This window comes from Perognathus longimembris, chromosome 28 (assembly GCF_023159225.1).
Source record: "Perognathus longimembris pacificus isolate PPM17 chromosome 28, ASM2315922v1, whole genome shotgun sequence".
Classification (NCBI taxonomy): Eukaryota; Metazoa; Chordata; class Mammalia; order Rodentia; family Heteromyidae; genus Perognathus; species Perognathus longimembris.
Window position 1 is genome coordinate 93,551,006 of NC_063188.1, and position 16,644 is coordinate 93,567,649.

A 16,644-nucleotide genomic window follows, 5' to 3' on the forward strand; every position below is an offset into this window, starting at 1 on the left:
GAATGTGGTCAGCTCCTAACAGAAAGTCCTGGTACTGATCATTTCCTGGTAGGAAAGCTGTTAACATTTCTATTGAATTTAAATTTGATTCTGTTTTCACTTTACCGAATATCTACTGGATTATCTAGTCTCTGTGAGGCCCTGTGTCTAGTCAGTTGTATACCATCAAAAGAAATACAAAGAGTAGGGAATGTAGCTTAGTGGTAGTGTGCTTGCCTAGCATGCATGAAGCCCTGGGTTCAATTCTTCAGTACCACATAAACAAGTAGTGCTGTGGCTCAAGTGGTAGAGCACTAGCCTTGAGCAAAAGAAGCTAGGGACAGTACCCAGGCCCTGAGTTCAAGCCCCAAGACCAGCAAGAAAGAGAGAGAGAGAGAGACAAAGACAGGCACTGGTGGATCACACCTTGTAATCCTTGCTACATAGGAGGCTGAGATTTAGGATCATAGTTCAAATCCAACCTAGGCCAGAAACCCTGTGAGATTCTTATCTACAATTAACTACAAAAAAAGTGGAAGTGGAGTTGTAGTTCAAGTGGTAGAGCACTAATCTTGAACAATAAAGCTCAGGGACATCATTCAGGCCAATTTCAAGCCCCAAGAGTGGAGCACGAATGCACGCACACAGGCACACACATCATGTCCTTTATTCCTAAAAGCTTGCCTAGTTCCTAAGACTAAAAATATTTTTACATGCCACCACAATTACTGATTGAGTAATCTTAGTAAATTCACTACATCTAACATTGATTAAATACTTCTAATGTACTACTTACATTTCAGTTTTGTCAATTGATACATCAGTATCCCATTGACCAGGAAAAAGTAGGAAGTAGAGCTGTGGCCCAAATAGTAGAGCACTAATGTTGAGCACAAAAGCTCAGGGACAGTGCTCAGGCTCTGAGTTCAAGCCCCAGACAAGGACAAAAAGTATGTGATCATCTAGTGATTAAACACAGCATACATAAGAGAGTCTATGATATTTACTGTACTTTTTACTTTTAAAATTGGCAAATGCAGATTAAGTAATGGATTGCTTAATTGACTTTGTGTCCTGCCAGTTTATTTATGAGGCATTGTTGCTTCCACAGTTACTTTATGAGAATGCTTAACTTGAGTTGTGAACTGAGAGCCTGCGTTTTAGTGCTTGTGCCAGTGGCACCAGAAGTAGGAGAAAACCTACCAGGCAGGTCTGGCTAATAATGAGCCACAAGTATAATTTTAAAAAAAAATTGCCTTTCCATTTGGGTTTGTCTTGTTACCATTTGGACATTGAGTTTTCCTTTATTTAAACTTTAAATACAAACCTTTTTTTGCTTCAAACTACAAAGAGAATGTTAGGCAGACCATACAAGTGTGCTTGGTGCTGTTCCCAGTTCTTTTTTCTTTATTTCATTAGACCAGACATCAAAATGATTACTGTGCTTTAGAGGAGTGATGTGAGAGCCCTTGGGCAAACATGAGTGACATACATAAGTAAGATTTCTCAAGGCTAGAAAAATGTGGTTGCCAAATAATAATAGTCTACATTTTATCTTGCTGCCGCTATTTTTTATTTCAGCTTTAAAATGAAACAAGATTTTTGGGTTTTTAGTTTTTTATTTTGTTTTGGCTTTGAGCCATTGAGTATATCAGAAAAATCTCTGGCTAAATTCAGCTTGGTCTATTTTCTCACCTTGGAATTAGATATATACATATTTTAGGTTTTTCACTTTTAACATATCTACGGCATTGTTCTGAATACAGTGAAATGAGTAATTGGGGCTGATCACACTTTATTTTCTTTTCATAGAAAATGACTGTGATGTTGGAAGATCATTTCTCTTGGAAGGCCGATTAACATCCATTTTCTAAGAGAAACTCAACCACCATTTGCTCTGGCATGGCGCAAAGCAGCCCACAGCTTGATATTCAGGTGCTTCATGACCTTCGACAACGTTTCCCTGAAATTCCAGAGGGTGTGGTGTCTCAGTGCATGTTACAGGTAAATTTCCTGTCAGTGATAGTGATATAACTTAGTTACAGTTTTTCTTGTTGGAGTTGCCTTTGTGCAGTGATCAGTTAAATGTCAGCAGTGTTTTACAGGGGGACATTTAGAGCAGAATTTTCAGCCATTAACAAAACATTTTGGACTGGATAATTCTTGGTTGTGAGGATTTGTTGTATGCTTGGCATAATGTTTAGCAGTTCCTTATATACTAGTAGCATATCCAAAGTTGGGATAACTGAAACTGTCTCTAGATATTTCCAGATGTTCTATGAAAGGCACAGTCTCTCCATACTGAGAATCACTAATGTTAAGAAGAATAAAGGCACGTAGTAAAAAGTAGGGTTTTTACATTTAACTCCCTGAATTTTTTTGGTTGTCATCATTCCCAAATCCTTAGAATTTCTTTCTTCCCCTTAGTTGCAGTCTGGGGGATTGAACCCAGGGCAAGAGATGTACCACAGAACTATACGCTAGGGTTGAATTTACAATTTCAAATATGTAAGTTACTTTTGAAGTTCACTGTACATTCTGAGCTTTGTTACTGCTTTTCCTTATTGATACTTCAGTTTAAGTGTGAGGCCATTTCTTTAGCTTAGAAACATTAACTTTTCATCTCTGAGATACAATGTGTCTTCTTGTTGAAGGACAGCAAAGATACAGACCTGTTGCTCCCCTATTAAATATTATATCCTCTTTCACAAGATCTCAGTTATGGCACTCCTTATTAAATTGTCTTCTAGAAGCAATATTCAACCCTGCCCATTGATCTTCACCACACACAGGTAGCACTCTACCTGTGTTAACACTATCCTAACTGCAGTGTGAACAGCTGAGGGTACAACAAACTATACAGGGGAGGGTAGAGAGACTCACATAACAATAGCAGTAACAGAGGTGTTTCCTTTATAAAGCCATTATTAGGTCTAGTCCTTTGGGATTCAGACTTTTACAGTTACTTTGCCTTTTTTTCCTAACCCATTCCCAGTCTGAATTTTCAGCTCTTTAGCCCCATAGAGCAAAGGTATTTCCCTACTGCAGTGAAACCAGAGGAAATATTCCTAGAGGAATCCACTTCCTGGCAATCACTGTCCTCACCTACTCTAGGTCTACAATGAGACCTTGTTTTGTTTTATTTATCTTCTATTTACCTGCCATTTAACCAAACTGAGAGAATAGAACTTGAAATTCAGGTCAATGAATACTTGTTTATATTTACCTTGTGCTGAATCTTTCATTTTTCCTTCCTTTGTAATTAATAACCTATTGTTATGGAGATATACTACCTACTGGCTCTGAAAATTTTCTGCGCTTAAGTGAAAACAAATGAGATTTAGTAGTTTGCACTTGGAATGCAGGCCTTAAAACCTTTCTCTTGACTAGCATCCCTTAATTTAGGATCATTTTTTAGGAGTATGATGCTTCCCCCCTTCAGTCCTTTCAATAGTATTCAAATACACCTTGTTAGTTAAAAATTCTAACCTCTACCCATTTACTCTTTGATACATTTTTAGCAAATTTCAAAAGACAGTTAGCAAATCAAATATGACATTTGAATATTTTTCCCTATTTAAAAGGCCCATGTTTATCGATGCTATAAAATCTGGGGAAAGCATCATAAGTCACACTTTCCCTTCTGTCCAGAGCATGTAGCAAGTGTAAAACTCAGCCTGGGTATGTAGAGTGAGAATATTGGGAAATCTTTTGTGCGTGAATAAATTCTTTCCTCCTTTTTGCTTTTTTAATTAAATTTTTTATTGTTATTATAAAGGTGGTGTACAGAAGGGTTACTGTTTCATAAGTCAGGTAATAAACGTATATCTTTTTGGACAGTGTCACCCCTTCCTTTGCTTTTTTCCCAGTTTTTCCCTCCCATCCCTGCCCACAAGTTATATAGTTCATTTTCAACTAGTTTCTACTGAGTGCCACTGCTGCTTTTGTTTACCCTTGTTCCTCCATTTCTGTGTCTCTTTTCCCCTCCCAAAGACAGATAAATGAACAAACAAGACAAAAGAAAAAGAGAAAAAGCTATTGTTTCCAGTTGCTGGAGTTCATTTTGATAAATATTATTTTATATGATCAGAGGCACAGAGGCATTGTGCTCTGTGTTCCTTCCCTAACTGTATCCTCCTGTGGTCTCACTGTATGTGAATGTCTATAGAGTACTAGATGATTATCCCAGTGTATTATTTTAGATCTAGCTTCCACATATGAGAGAAAACATTGAATCTATTTTTGATGATACCCTTGTTATAATCTGAAGCTGAGTGTCGTAGCCGGGATCCAGTGGCTCACACCTATAATCGTAGCTACTCAGGAGGCTGAGAGCTGAAGATTGCATGCAGTTCAAAGCCAGCCTGGGCAGGACTTCTGTGATACTCTTATTTCCAATTAACCACCCCCAAACCAGAAGTGGCACTGTGGCTCAAGTGGTAGAGCACTAGCTTTGAGCTGAAGAGCTCAGGAAAGTGCCCAGGCTCAGAGTTCACACCCCATGACCGACAAAATCAAGCAAGCAAGCAAGCACGCACGCACACTGAGTGTCTTGCTACACACCTAGAGAGTTAGGAAGATGGAAAATTCAAGGCCAACCATGGTTACATAGTGAGAACTAGTCTCAAATAAGTGGAAAGAAGGAAATAATTAACTGTCTTATATTTGTGATCTTAATTTTTTTCATATATTTGTTTTAGGTTTATTCAGTTTGTTGCTATAAACATGCATTTGAATAAATTGCAAAATTCATTCTTTCCTCATTTTGAATTCATATCCTTTTTGTGGGGATACTAATTAAATACCCTAATTCGGTGGTGGAAAGCATTAAAGCTTAAGAATCTTAATAAAATTGTCAAGGTCTGGGAATGTGGCTTTGTGGTAGAGTGTTTGCCTAGCATACATGAAGCTCTGGTTTGGATTCCTCATTACCACATAAACAGAGAAAGGCAGAGATGGTACTGTGGCTCCACTGGTAGAATTCTAGCCTTGAGCACAGAGAGGTTCAAGTATAGTGCCCAGGCCCTGAGTTCAAGCCCCAGGACCAGCAATGAATGAATGAATGAATGAATGAATGGATAAATAAATAAATAAATAAATAAGTCAAAGAATAAAATGTGTAAGCCAAAGGTTTATTTTTAAAAATTCAAGAAGACAGTTTACTTTGTATATTTCATTTTACAAAGCCTTAGTTGACTGAATGTGATTTCTTCCTAACACTTAAGTTTGGTAATGTCCTTTGGCCAAATACTCTATCCCTTGAAATTGTGTGGAAAGAGCACTTGGATGCAGGAGGCCAGGAATGTGGAACTGGCCCTCCAGTTAACAAGTTCCATGCTTATTGTCAAACATATTTATTTCTAGGCTTCTTTTTCCTCATGTGTAAGTGTATGTTGGACTGTAGATGAACCCTTACAGAGTTCTCTCAGCTCTGAAATTGATTGCATTTATGTCCCATTTTAATTTTAACTGGATTTAATTTTCAACGGAAGCTAAAGTGTTTCATTTTTATACAAAATGTACGTTCCCTGAAATAAATGTGTGATAGTATGTGTGTGCATTATATTTGTGTTATTATAAGATACAAATAAAGTCATGATAATTAAGAAACTTTTTATGGATTATGTCAAAGGCAATGAATAATACCTGTTTAGTTTACAAGCAATTGGAACTTCTAAAATAAGTTTGTAATTACTGTCTTTGTGAATGTATACAACTAGAAAAAAATTCAGATTTTTCAATGGAATTGAGAATTTCCTTTCAGCTGGCAAAAACTTTTTAAATTGTAGAAATGAATTTCATTTAGGTGGTCCACATGAGGGCTTTTAAGTCACAGAGCCATAGTTCAAAATGTGGAGTTGGAATTTTGTTTATTTTGCTCATTTGTTTTGAACGAAAGTTTGAAAATATATAGGAATACATTCAAGTAAAAGGAAAGGCTTTGTTATTTTATTATTTTGACTCTTAAGGAATTTTGTCTTTTCTTTTTGTGGTCATGGTGCGTTAATTGTGGTGAGCCCAAGATCCATCCAACATTTTAATTTGTTAAGATACAAGTATAAGGGCTGGGAATATGGTTTAGTGGTAAAGTGCTTGCCTCATATGCATGAAACCCTGGGTTCAATTCCTCAGCACCACATACATAGAAAAAGCCAGAAGTGGCACTGTGGCTCAAGTGGTAGAGTTTTAGCCTTGAGCAAAAAGAAGCCAGGGGGCTGGGGATATGGCCTAGTGGCAAGAGTGCTTGCCTCATATACATGAGGCCCTGGGTTCGATTCCCCAGCACCACATATACAGAAAATGGCCAGAAGTGGCGCTGTGGCTCAAGTGGCAGAGTGCTAGCCTTGAGCAAAAAAAAGCCAGGGACAGTGCTCAGGCCCAGAGTCCAAGCCCCAGGACTGGCCAAAAAAAAAAAAAAAAAAAGAAGCCAGGGACTGTGCTCAGGCCCTGAGTTCAAGCCCCAAGACTGGCAAAAAACAAAACAAGATACAAGTATAAAAAGAATCCTGGATTTGGAGTAAGAAAACTTGGGAGTTGATAATATAAATTGTTTGGGATCTCCTTTCCAGACTACAGACCATATTGTTCTCTACTTATCTTATGACAGTAATATTTTTATAACTCTCTGGCAGAGCCTGTCTTCTGCTGTTAAAGCTTTGTTAATTTTGCCAATGATGCTTTTACCATTTTTTTCCATAGAATAATAACAATCTTGAAGCCTGTTGCCGAGCCCTTTCCCAGGAGAGTAGCAAATACTTATATATGGAATATCATAGTCCAGATGACAACCGAATGAATAGAAATCGCCTTTTACATATTAACCTAGGTATCCATTCTCCTGGTAGCTACCACCCAGGAGATGGAGCTCAACTTAATGGTGGTCGAACACTGGTACATAGCTCAAGTGATGGACATATTGATCCACAGCATACAGCAGGTAAACAGCTAATCTGTTTAGTTCAGGAACCACACTCAGCTCCTGCTGTTGTTGCTGCTACTCCCAGCTACAATCCATTTTTTATGAATGAACAGAGCAGAAGTGCAGCTACTCCACCTTCACAGCCACCTCAACAACCATCTTCCATGCAAACAGGAATGAATCCATCTGCTATGCAAGGGCCTTCACCACCGCCACCACCTCCATCATATATGCACATACCTCGGTATAGTACAAATCCAATTACTGTTACAGTATCTCAAAATCTCCCTTCTGGACAGACTGTACCAAGAGCTTTACAGATTCTTCCACAAATTCCAAGCAATCTCTATGGTTCTCCTGGTTCTATTTATATTAGACAGACATCTCAGAGTTCATCAGGAAGACAAACTCCCCAAAGTACGCCATGGCAGTCCTCACCACAGGGCCCAGTGCCTCATTATAGCCAACGTCCTTTGCCTGTTTATCCACACCAACAGAACTATCAACCTTCTCAGTATTCTCCCAAACAGCAGCAAATCCCTCAGTCAGCTTACCATTCACCCCCTCCTTCTCAGTGTCCTTCACCCTTCAGCTCTCCACAGCATCAAGTGCAACCTCCCCAGTTGGGCCATCCAAGCTCCCATGTGTTTATGCCACCTAGTCCTTCAACTACTCCACCCCATCTATATCAACAAGGACCTCCTAGCTATCAGAAGCAAGGGAGTCATTCAGTGGCCTATCTCCCGTACGCAGCATCTAGCTTACCCAAAGGTTCCATGAAGAAAATAGAAATTACAGTTGAACCTTCTCAGAGACCTGGGACAACAATTACTAGGAGTCCGTCACCCATCAGCAATCAGCCATCTCCACGGAATCAGCACTCGTTGTACACAGCCACCACACCACCATCAAGTTCTCCTTCAAGAGGAATATCTAGTCAACCAAAACCTCCATTTAGTGTTAATCCTGTGTATATTACATATACACAGCCAACTGGACCTTCATGTGTTCCATCGCCATCTCCTCGGGTGATACCAAACCCAACTACAGTTTTTAAAATTACCGTAGGCCGAGCAACAACTGAAAATCTTTTAAATTTAGTGGACCAAGAAGAGCGCTCTGCAGCACCAGAACCTATTCAGCCCATTTCAGTGATACCAGGATCTGGGGGAGAAAAGGGAAGCCATAAATATCAAAGAAGTTCTAGTTCTGGATCAGATGATTATGCCTACACACAAGGTAAATTTTAGCCTTCCTATGAAATGAGAGGTTTGTGGCAAAGTATCAATCTCTTATTCAAAGTTAAACACTGTTTATTAGCTATTTAAAATTGAATGTTTTGGGGCTGGGAATATGGCCTAGTGGCAAGAGTGCTTGACTCGTATACATGAAGCCCTGGGTTCGATTCCTCAGCACCACCTATATAGAAAATGGCCAGAAGTGGCGCTGTGGCTCAAGTGGCAGAGCGCTAGCCTTGAACAAAAAGAACCCAGGGACAGTGCTCTGGCCCTGAGTCCAAGCCCCAGAACGAAAACAAAAAGAATATAAATTGAATGTTTCATTTTTTATTAATATTGGGCTATAGCATTACTATTAAAAGTAAGGGTAATGATTCTGAGTTATCTACATACCTTGTTTTAAAATATGAAAGTGCAAGCATGATGATTATGAACTAGTAAGCCTTTTGGTGAGAGGAGACCATCCATTGGGAAAAATACAGTCATGTAACATGGCCGTTGTTAAAAATAGAAACTACATGACTGTGAATGCTTGCCTAGCATGCATGAAACCCTGGACCCTGGGTTTGATTCCTCAGCACCACGTACACAGAAAAAGCCAGAAGTGGCACTGTGGCTCAAGTGGTAGAGTGTTAGCCTTGAGCAAAAAGAAGCCAGGGATGGTGCTCAGGCCCTGAGTTAAAGCTGCAGGATTGGTGAAAGAAAGAGAGAGAGAGAGAGAGAGAGAGAGAGAGAGAGAGAGAGAGAGAGAGAGAGAGAGAGAGAGAGAGAGAGAGAGAGAGAGAGAGACTATAGAGTGGGGAAAATTCATACAGGATAAAGTAATTCATCAAATCAAAGAATTTCCATCTTTTCCAAAGAGGATGGCCTGAATGGCATAATAGTATTTATAAGTAATGAAATTATTAGTGGAATAGTAGACCTTTTTTAGATTTTTGAAAAATCTATTCCAATTATTTCAAATTGCTTTAGGATAGTTTGAGAATTTGACATTCTTTCAGTATATAAGAAGAAATGTGATTCATTTATAATTACGTATATAATTTATACATACATATCAGCCTCTTAAAAACAATTATGTTAAAGAGAGTCCAAGGGATGGTAAAGAATATCCTTAGTAAAAGTATGATAACAGAACATATGGATGATGTCATTTTGGTAGCAGTTACAAGCAAAATTAAAGCAGATAGGGAAGTCAAGAAGCCCTAGGAAGACCTTAGAGTAAGTGTTACCCCCCCCCCCAAGTTGGCATCTTTTATACATAGCAATATATGTAGAAGATGTCTTTTTTCCTCAATGTTTTCCAAAGTTATTCTCTGCAATGACTTTATCTGTGATGCTCTATAGCCTTGCTGTTACATCAGCGAGCAAGGATGGAGAGGTTAGCAAAGCAATTGAAACTTGAAAAAGAGGAGCTAGAGCGACTGAAGGCTGAAGTTAATGGCATGGAGCATGACCTGATGCAGAGACGGCTGAGAAGGGTCAGTTGCACTACTGCAATCCCCACGGTAAGTGATCAATTGGGATGTATTGATAAGACCATTTGTTCCTCTGTGAGGTTGTTCCTGGCAGGGTTTTGTTTTTGTTTTATCAAACAATGCTTTCACTAGTTCTCATCAGTATTTTCAAAGACTGACAAGAGAGTGCCATCTCATTTATTATAAATTGCTTTCTATCACAGAAAAGAGAACTCTTACCGATACTTTTATAAGCTATTCTTGATGTACTCATTCTTCTAAACACACATTATCTAATTTTCTCATACATTCATTTTTCTAAGTACTTTTGTTAAAATGAGAGAGGAATTTTGAAGATGTTGTAGACTATCTTGAGGCAGTTTTGTTATATGTGATTGTAGAAGCCAGATGAAAATATTGACTGATAGTCGTTCAGGGGAATTGCTCCTGTACAAAGATTTGGTTTATTTATTTTTGATGTGTTATTTAATGGGTTTGAATTCTAGTCATCTGAAACAACTCTGAAAATTCTAAAACATTTCTTCTAAAATCTACTGGTTTTTCAAATTTCTATTATCCAACCTCTCATTTCAACTTTTGGCATGGCTTTTTCAAGAAGTTGTGTTTTGGTTTTTGGTTTTTTTTTTTTTTTTGCATATAGTTAATGAGCGTTGTACTAGGCTAGGTAATTAGTACTACCTGCCAGTATAAAATTACACACACCAGCAGGTAACTATATTATACTGTACTGTATATGTTTATGGGCATTGAGAGAATCCATACATTAACTGGTTCCTGAATACACTCAGTGTACTTCTACTTTAACAGTTCTCCTGGAATGCCCCTCCAAAAATCTGTGTTTATAAATGCTGTTGTTCCTCAAGCCTACTTGCCCTCTACTTTTTCCATGTAGCTATTCCTCCCTTGTTTAAATTCAAGGTAATCTCTCATTGTAAGTTTCCAGATTCCAGATTTCAAGAAGTAGGCAAATGCATCAGCTTCCCTGAAGTCAGCATGCCTTTAGCTTTTCTCACAGAGTTGTTTTCGTCTGAGCTATCTGGCTTCAAATAGGGATCTGTGAAGATTCCTGAAATTATATGCACTTTATTTATGGGATTATATAAGAGATGACTGTGTAGCTTTCATTTGATTTTCCTAAGGTTACCAGATTGAAAGTACAGGTAGTACTGCTACAGGCAGAGTGCAAAGGGGAAGGCCTTTTTGAAGGAAAAAGAACATGAAGTCATGAAGGTTCGAAGATAAGATAGAGTCTTACTTTTAGGAAGCAGTAAGTAGAGTTCCCTGGTTTAAGCATGAAATTTCTTATGAGTTTCCAGAAGTTAATGCAGATAGAGGTAGAATGGAGGCTTAGACCTTAACCAGTTTTTCAAGGTGTTACTCTGCTGATAACTGGGAACCAAAGGAAGTTTTTGAGGAAAAAGATTCCCGATGAACAGGCATATTCAGTGAGTTAGCTTTTTTATTATTGACTTGTCCTTAGTTTAGTCATCATTAGAAGGGAGAGTTTAAATTACGTAGTCACTTAGAAAAGTACAAGGCAAATTGGAAAATGATGCCAGTTGAATCGTATTTGGGGAAATATACTGAAGCCTGTGACTCATAAGGGAATCCTTAGGTAACTATAAAACATTAAACAGATCTATACCTTAGAAGTCATATTCTTTAACAATGTAAACTTTGTTTAGCAACTATTTGCTGTATGAGAATTACTGCTTAAATAAAACCCTACTGATTTTTCTAAAATTCATAGTAGAACACGGTTTAAGGTAGTAACGGGTTAATGCTTCAAAATATCTAGATCTTAAATTGGATTTTTTATTGAAAGTCTTTTTTTAGGAAAATGATATTGATAATCCAGCTGTCATGGACCACATAAAGATATACATAAAGTAGGCAGAAAAGTATAATAAGCCCAGGTATAGACAGTCCTCGAGCTTCAAAAATTGGCAGTTCATTGAGGCTGATAATCAAGAGATAAAAAGTTGGAGTGGGCCTTTGAATGAGTTGCAAATCTCAGTGTTCCACTATTTTGTCACTGGTAGATCCTTGGATAAGTAACATTCTGTTTATGCTTATGTTTTATGTATAAAGAATGTGTGGCTCATGCCTGTAATCCTAGCTACTGAGGAGGCTAAGATCTGAAGGATCTCAGTTTGAAGCCAGACTAGGTAGCAAACCCCCAAGACTACATCCCTGAGTAACCAGCAAAAAGGTAGGCTGGAGGTGTATATAGTACAGATGGTAGAGTACCAGCTGTGAACATAAAAGCTCAGTAAGTGTGAGGTGTTGAGTTCAAGCCCCAGTGCCAGGGAAAAAAAAAGTATTAGAATTGCTTGATGAGAGTGGAATGCACATTTGTGATCACAGCAATGAACTTTTTTTTACGGCAAGCACAAGTGTGAGATAATATAATAGTGCCATTTCCCCCCAATTTGGTATTTACAAAGCATTGTATATTAAGTTCTATAGAAAATATAATCATTAAAGGGATATGACTGTGAGAAAAATATGTATACATATATATGCTATATATGTGTATATACATGCTGTACACATACACACATCTAGAGAAAATGTGAACCAGAAGTGTTGAACAGCTAACTGGTGATGATACAAGTATTTTCAGAGTTTGGAGTTAGAAATATTAGCCTTTTGCTAGTAAGATACAAAGGCGACATAATTTCATGGAAGAGAAGAGTATTTTCAATCTTACCTTGAACGATAAGTAATGTTTTAATAAGAAAGCTGCCATTGTTCCTATCCTGAAGTTACTTCCCCCCTTTCATCTTATTCTAATTGGATTTTTGAACCACTTTACAGCCTTTGAGTTCCAGATACATAATTTGGGGACCAAAAAAGAATATCAGGGGCTGGGAATATGGCCTAGTGGCAAGAGCGCTTGCCTCGAACACATGAAGCCCTGGGTTCGATTCCCCAGCACCACATATATAGAAAATGGCCAGAAGTGGCGCTGTGGCTCAAGTGGCAGAGTGCTGGCCTTGAGCAAAAAGAAGCCAGGGACAGTGCTCAGGCCCTGAGTCCAAGGCCCAGGACTGGCCAAAAAAAAAAAAAAAGGAATATCAATGATCTTTAAAGTGCCAAAACAGTTGACTTACAGTATTTCCCCACCTTTTGAAATTAACTTAGAATTTGACATTTTGAAATATTAGATATATTTTGTTGCCTTACAAACCTATATTTGGTGACTCTTGAAATCTTAACATTTTTAAATTATATGTATATTAATATGTAAATATAGTATAAATATAATATATTAATATATGTGTTTGTTTGTTTGTTTTGCTGCTACCAGGGCCCCAACTCGAAGTTCCATGCTCACTTGGCTTGCTTGCTTGCAACTGGCATTATACCACTTGAACCACACCTCCAGCTCCACATTTTACTGGCTGATAGGAGATGGAGTCTCAGGGATTTTTTCAAGCTGGCTTTCAGTTGTAATCTTTTATATCTCAGCCTTTTGATTAGCTAGGAATATAGACATGAGGCACCAGCCCCCAGCTAACTCAGAAGCAATGACAAAGAACATAGGTATCTTATCAACCCTGAGTTCAATGTGTTCCAGTGGTTTTTGTTGCGAGCATATGTGTAATAGCCTGTTGACTGTAATGCATATTTTCACAATGAGTTACAGAGCTTCCCTACTCAGGACCATCATGGCTGAAACATCTCTGTTCAGATGGCTCAAATTATCTAGGAAAGCTCAGCCTCTGCTTCTTGATGGCCACAAAGAATAGATTATTTTTACATGTTTTTACTAGTATAGCATCATTCTTGAGATCTTTTCAGTAAATGCTTTATCTTTGAAAGTTCTCAAGTATATGTTTTAAACTAGTTTAATATTGCTTAATAATTAAGGGAAACATGTTACACATTATTGTCACATAATCAGTTTGCTGGTAGGAATGGGGAAAGTAAAGCAGTTCCTAACAAATATTTTCAAGTGATTTTTGTTGTTGTTCTCTTGGAAGGGATTCTAGCTCAAACCTTTTTTTTGTCATTTTTTGAAACTTCTGGTTCTTGCATTCCAACTCACTGTTATAATACCTCCTAAAGATCTTGTATTTTTGTAAACTTAAGATAATCTTTCTGCTCATTTTCTTCACTGTTAACATATTTAACTTTTGCCCCAAAACATATTTTAACAGAATAGGATGGCTTACATGTAGTAATAGGAACTTTAATATTTTACTCTGTATAGTTGAAACCATCCTAGATAATTGAGTTAATTCCTGGGCTATGCTAAAATTTCATTACCCATGCCTCTAGAATCCATGCACTGACTTTACTATTTATGAATATGCACAATAAAGCATAAAGAAGGAAAGGCTTCCAAAAAATGTTCTTGCTGCATTTCACAGATTCATATGTGCTCCTGAAAGGGCAAAGAAGTTGGGTAGGCTCAAAAGTTTGCAATAAACCAAGTTGGAGAAAGAACAAATTTGTGCCTGAAAAGTTTATGTACTAGATTAAGTACTGTCTTCATTGTAGGAAAAAAGGCAAAAAGATTTCTAAGTGAATTAATATGTAAGACCTGTATATAAATCTTGACCTAACAGTTGTTGGATTTATAACTTTGCGAACATTAATGTGTCTGTGTCTCAGTTTTATCATCAATAAATTGGTGTGGTATATGACATTACTATCCACCTTAATGAATTGTTTAAAGGAACAGAGGAGAAAATCCTGGTAAAAAGTGCTTGAAACTAACACTAACATAAGTAGTTTTGTCATTTTTAGCAGGCTAGACAATACCTGAACCATAGACATTTCTTCCTTGAAATATTGGTTCTTAAAATTTAACTTACATGAAAACATAAATATACTCTCTATAGTCACTCTTGCAGCTTTTGTTTGTTAGTAGCTCTTTTGTTGTCCCCATTGCACTTGATTATTTCTTTAAAAGCATGACATATAAAACTTCTTAAACATATCCTCTTATGGACTAAGGCCATATTCTTGGCGATAGCTAATCAGAACTAATAACATGAAACAAGTTGTTAAATGTTAGGTTTGATAATGACTTTCCCACAATTGCTTTTTTTGGTCCTTTCTTACTAGCCTGAGGAAATGACAAGATTGCGAAGCATGAACAGACAACTCCAGATAAATGTTGACTGTACACTGAAAGAAGTTGATCTTCTTCAATCTAGAGGTATAGACTTGATTATTTGGTAAACCATAAGTAATAGTGTGGTATTTTAAACTGCTTAACTAGCAATCATTTTGGTTTTATAGATTTAGGAGACGGTATATTTCCATTATAAGATTAAGAGATTCCAACATCCCATCCATGGTCATATATCACATTTGGGGAGTTTGAAAAGTTAATTTTACTTTGGCAGTTTCATCATTTCGTTCATAGCATTTAGACTGTTCTGTGTTGTTACTTTACATTAATGGGGTTTTGTTTTGTTTCTTGTTGCGGGGGGGGGGGTTGAACTCTGGGCTTGGGCACTGTCCTTGAGCTCTTCTGCTCAAGATTAGCACTCTACCACTTGAGCCATAACACCACCTCTAGTTTTCTGGGGGTTAATTTTATGTAAGAGTCTCACAGACTTTTCTTTTGGAAAATAGACTGTTTAAGTTGCTGCACACTGTTGACTAATAGATGACATTCCCATAGAAAACATTTTTAAGATTCCAAGGCAAATCTCTAAAATTAAAAGGACGTTGAATTAGATATGGATAAGAAGGTTAAGTGGGGAGAACAATATTTTTTAGAGTCTGTAAAGAAATGAAACACAAAATTACTGATCAGTGATCTGCAAACACACCCCCCTCCTTGTTCTTGAAAAAGAAGTTTTAGTGAAGTAGTAGACCCATTTGCTTACATATTGTTCATGGCTACTTTTGTGTTTCAAGGACACAGTTTAGTACTTGCAACAGGGATTATATTACAGGCCACAGAGTCTAAATTATTTATCTGGCCCTTGAAATAAAGCTTGCTGACCTGTGCTTTAGGTCATTGTGGATGAGTACTATTTATGTAAGATAATGTGGACGTTCAGTTATAGTCCAACATTAAAATATTGATATATTAGTTGAATATGCAGCTCAATGGCAGTGTGATTGGATTGCTTGTAGTGCACAAGGCCCTGAGCTCAATCTGCAGCATAAGAACAAAAATACTATTTATATTCATGTCCTATTACATTAAAGTTGATGTGTAATTTTAAACAATTCCCTTTTTTAAAACAACTTTCCCCAAAATCTCTATATTTAATTCTTAATTTTGACAGCTAAGAGAGCTTCTACGTTGTCATTTTTAGGCAAGATAAAAGAGGGAAGTGAACTCTCAAAAGATAGAAAATTATGTGAACAATATAAACAGGCAAATTTGAATGCAAAAGTTGAGTTATGCACTCCAGGTTCCCTTCAAGTTATTTTTAGATGCCTAGTCACTGTGTAGCCTACTAGTTTTAAACAGTAAAATGAATCAGTATGCATGATGTGGAGCTTATACAAGCTGCTGCATCAAGTTTTTTAATTGTGCTGTCTTTAAGCAAAACAAAAGACACTAACTGAAACATTTGGTTAGGATATATATATATATATAATATAAGACACACACACATATATATATACATATATATAGCAAGTCTTATAGGATCCAGAAATCAGAACATCAGTTGTACCTTCAGTAATTGAAGAAACTAGATAAGCAGCATCTTAAAGATAAAAATCTAATTCATCAAATAGTATTGTGACTTTTATGAACTATAATAGGAATTGCTTTTAGAAAATTCTCCTAAAATAAAAGAACATATCCAACTAGGATAAAGCATTTGTAATAGGACCTGCAGAAGAAGCCATTATTAATGTTTTATAAGCAAGGCATTTAGTCTGCATTTGACAATGAGCTCTTTGTAAGCATTTCTAAATCTCTTAAGGAGTACAAAGATACTTACTGTACACTAAATTTCACACCTTAGAAAACCTTATATTAAGTTTTTACCTAAGTTTTGGCGGTGTTCAGCTTGTAGATTACATGTAAGTTCATGGATTGAAA

At 37.1% G+C, this 16,644-nt stretch overlaps 1 protein-coding gene across 4 annotated transcripts in view; it reads left to right on the plus strand.

Moving 5' to 3' along the window:
* Tab3 (TGF-beta activated kinase 1 (MAP3K7) binding protein 3) overlaps positions 1–16,644 on the plus strand; it is a 54,753-nt gene that overhangs the window by 25,870 nt on the left and 12,239 nt on the right. For all 4 annotated transcript variants that reach the window (XM_048336252.1, XM_048336255.1, XM_048336253.1 and 1 more), the window contains 4 exons: positions 1,792–1,983; positions 6,679–8,137; positions 9,484–9,644; positions 14,694–14,787. In XM_048336252.1, coding sequence (XP_048192209.1) covers positions 1,882–1,983; positions 6,679–8,137; positions 9,484–9,644; positions 14,694–14,787 — 1,816 coding nt within the window. In that variant the 5' untranslated portion in view covers positions 1,792–1,881. The remainder of the gene's footprint in view (positions 1–1,791; positions 1,984–6,678; positions 8,138–9,483; positions 9,645–14,693; positions 14,788–16,644) is intronic.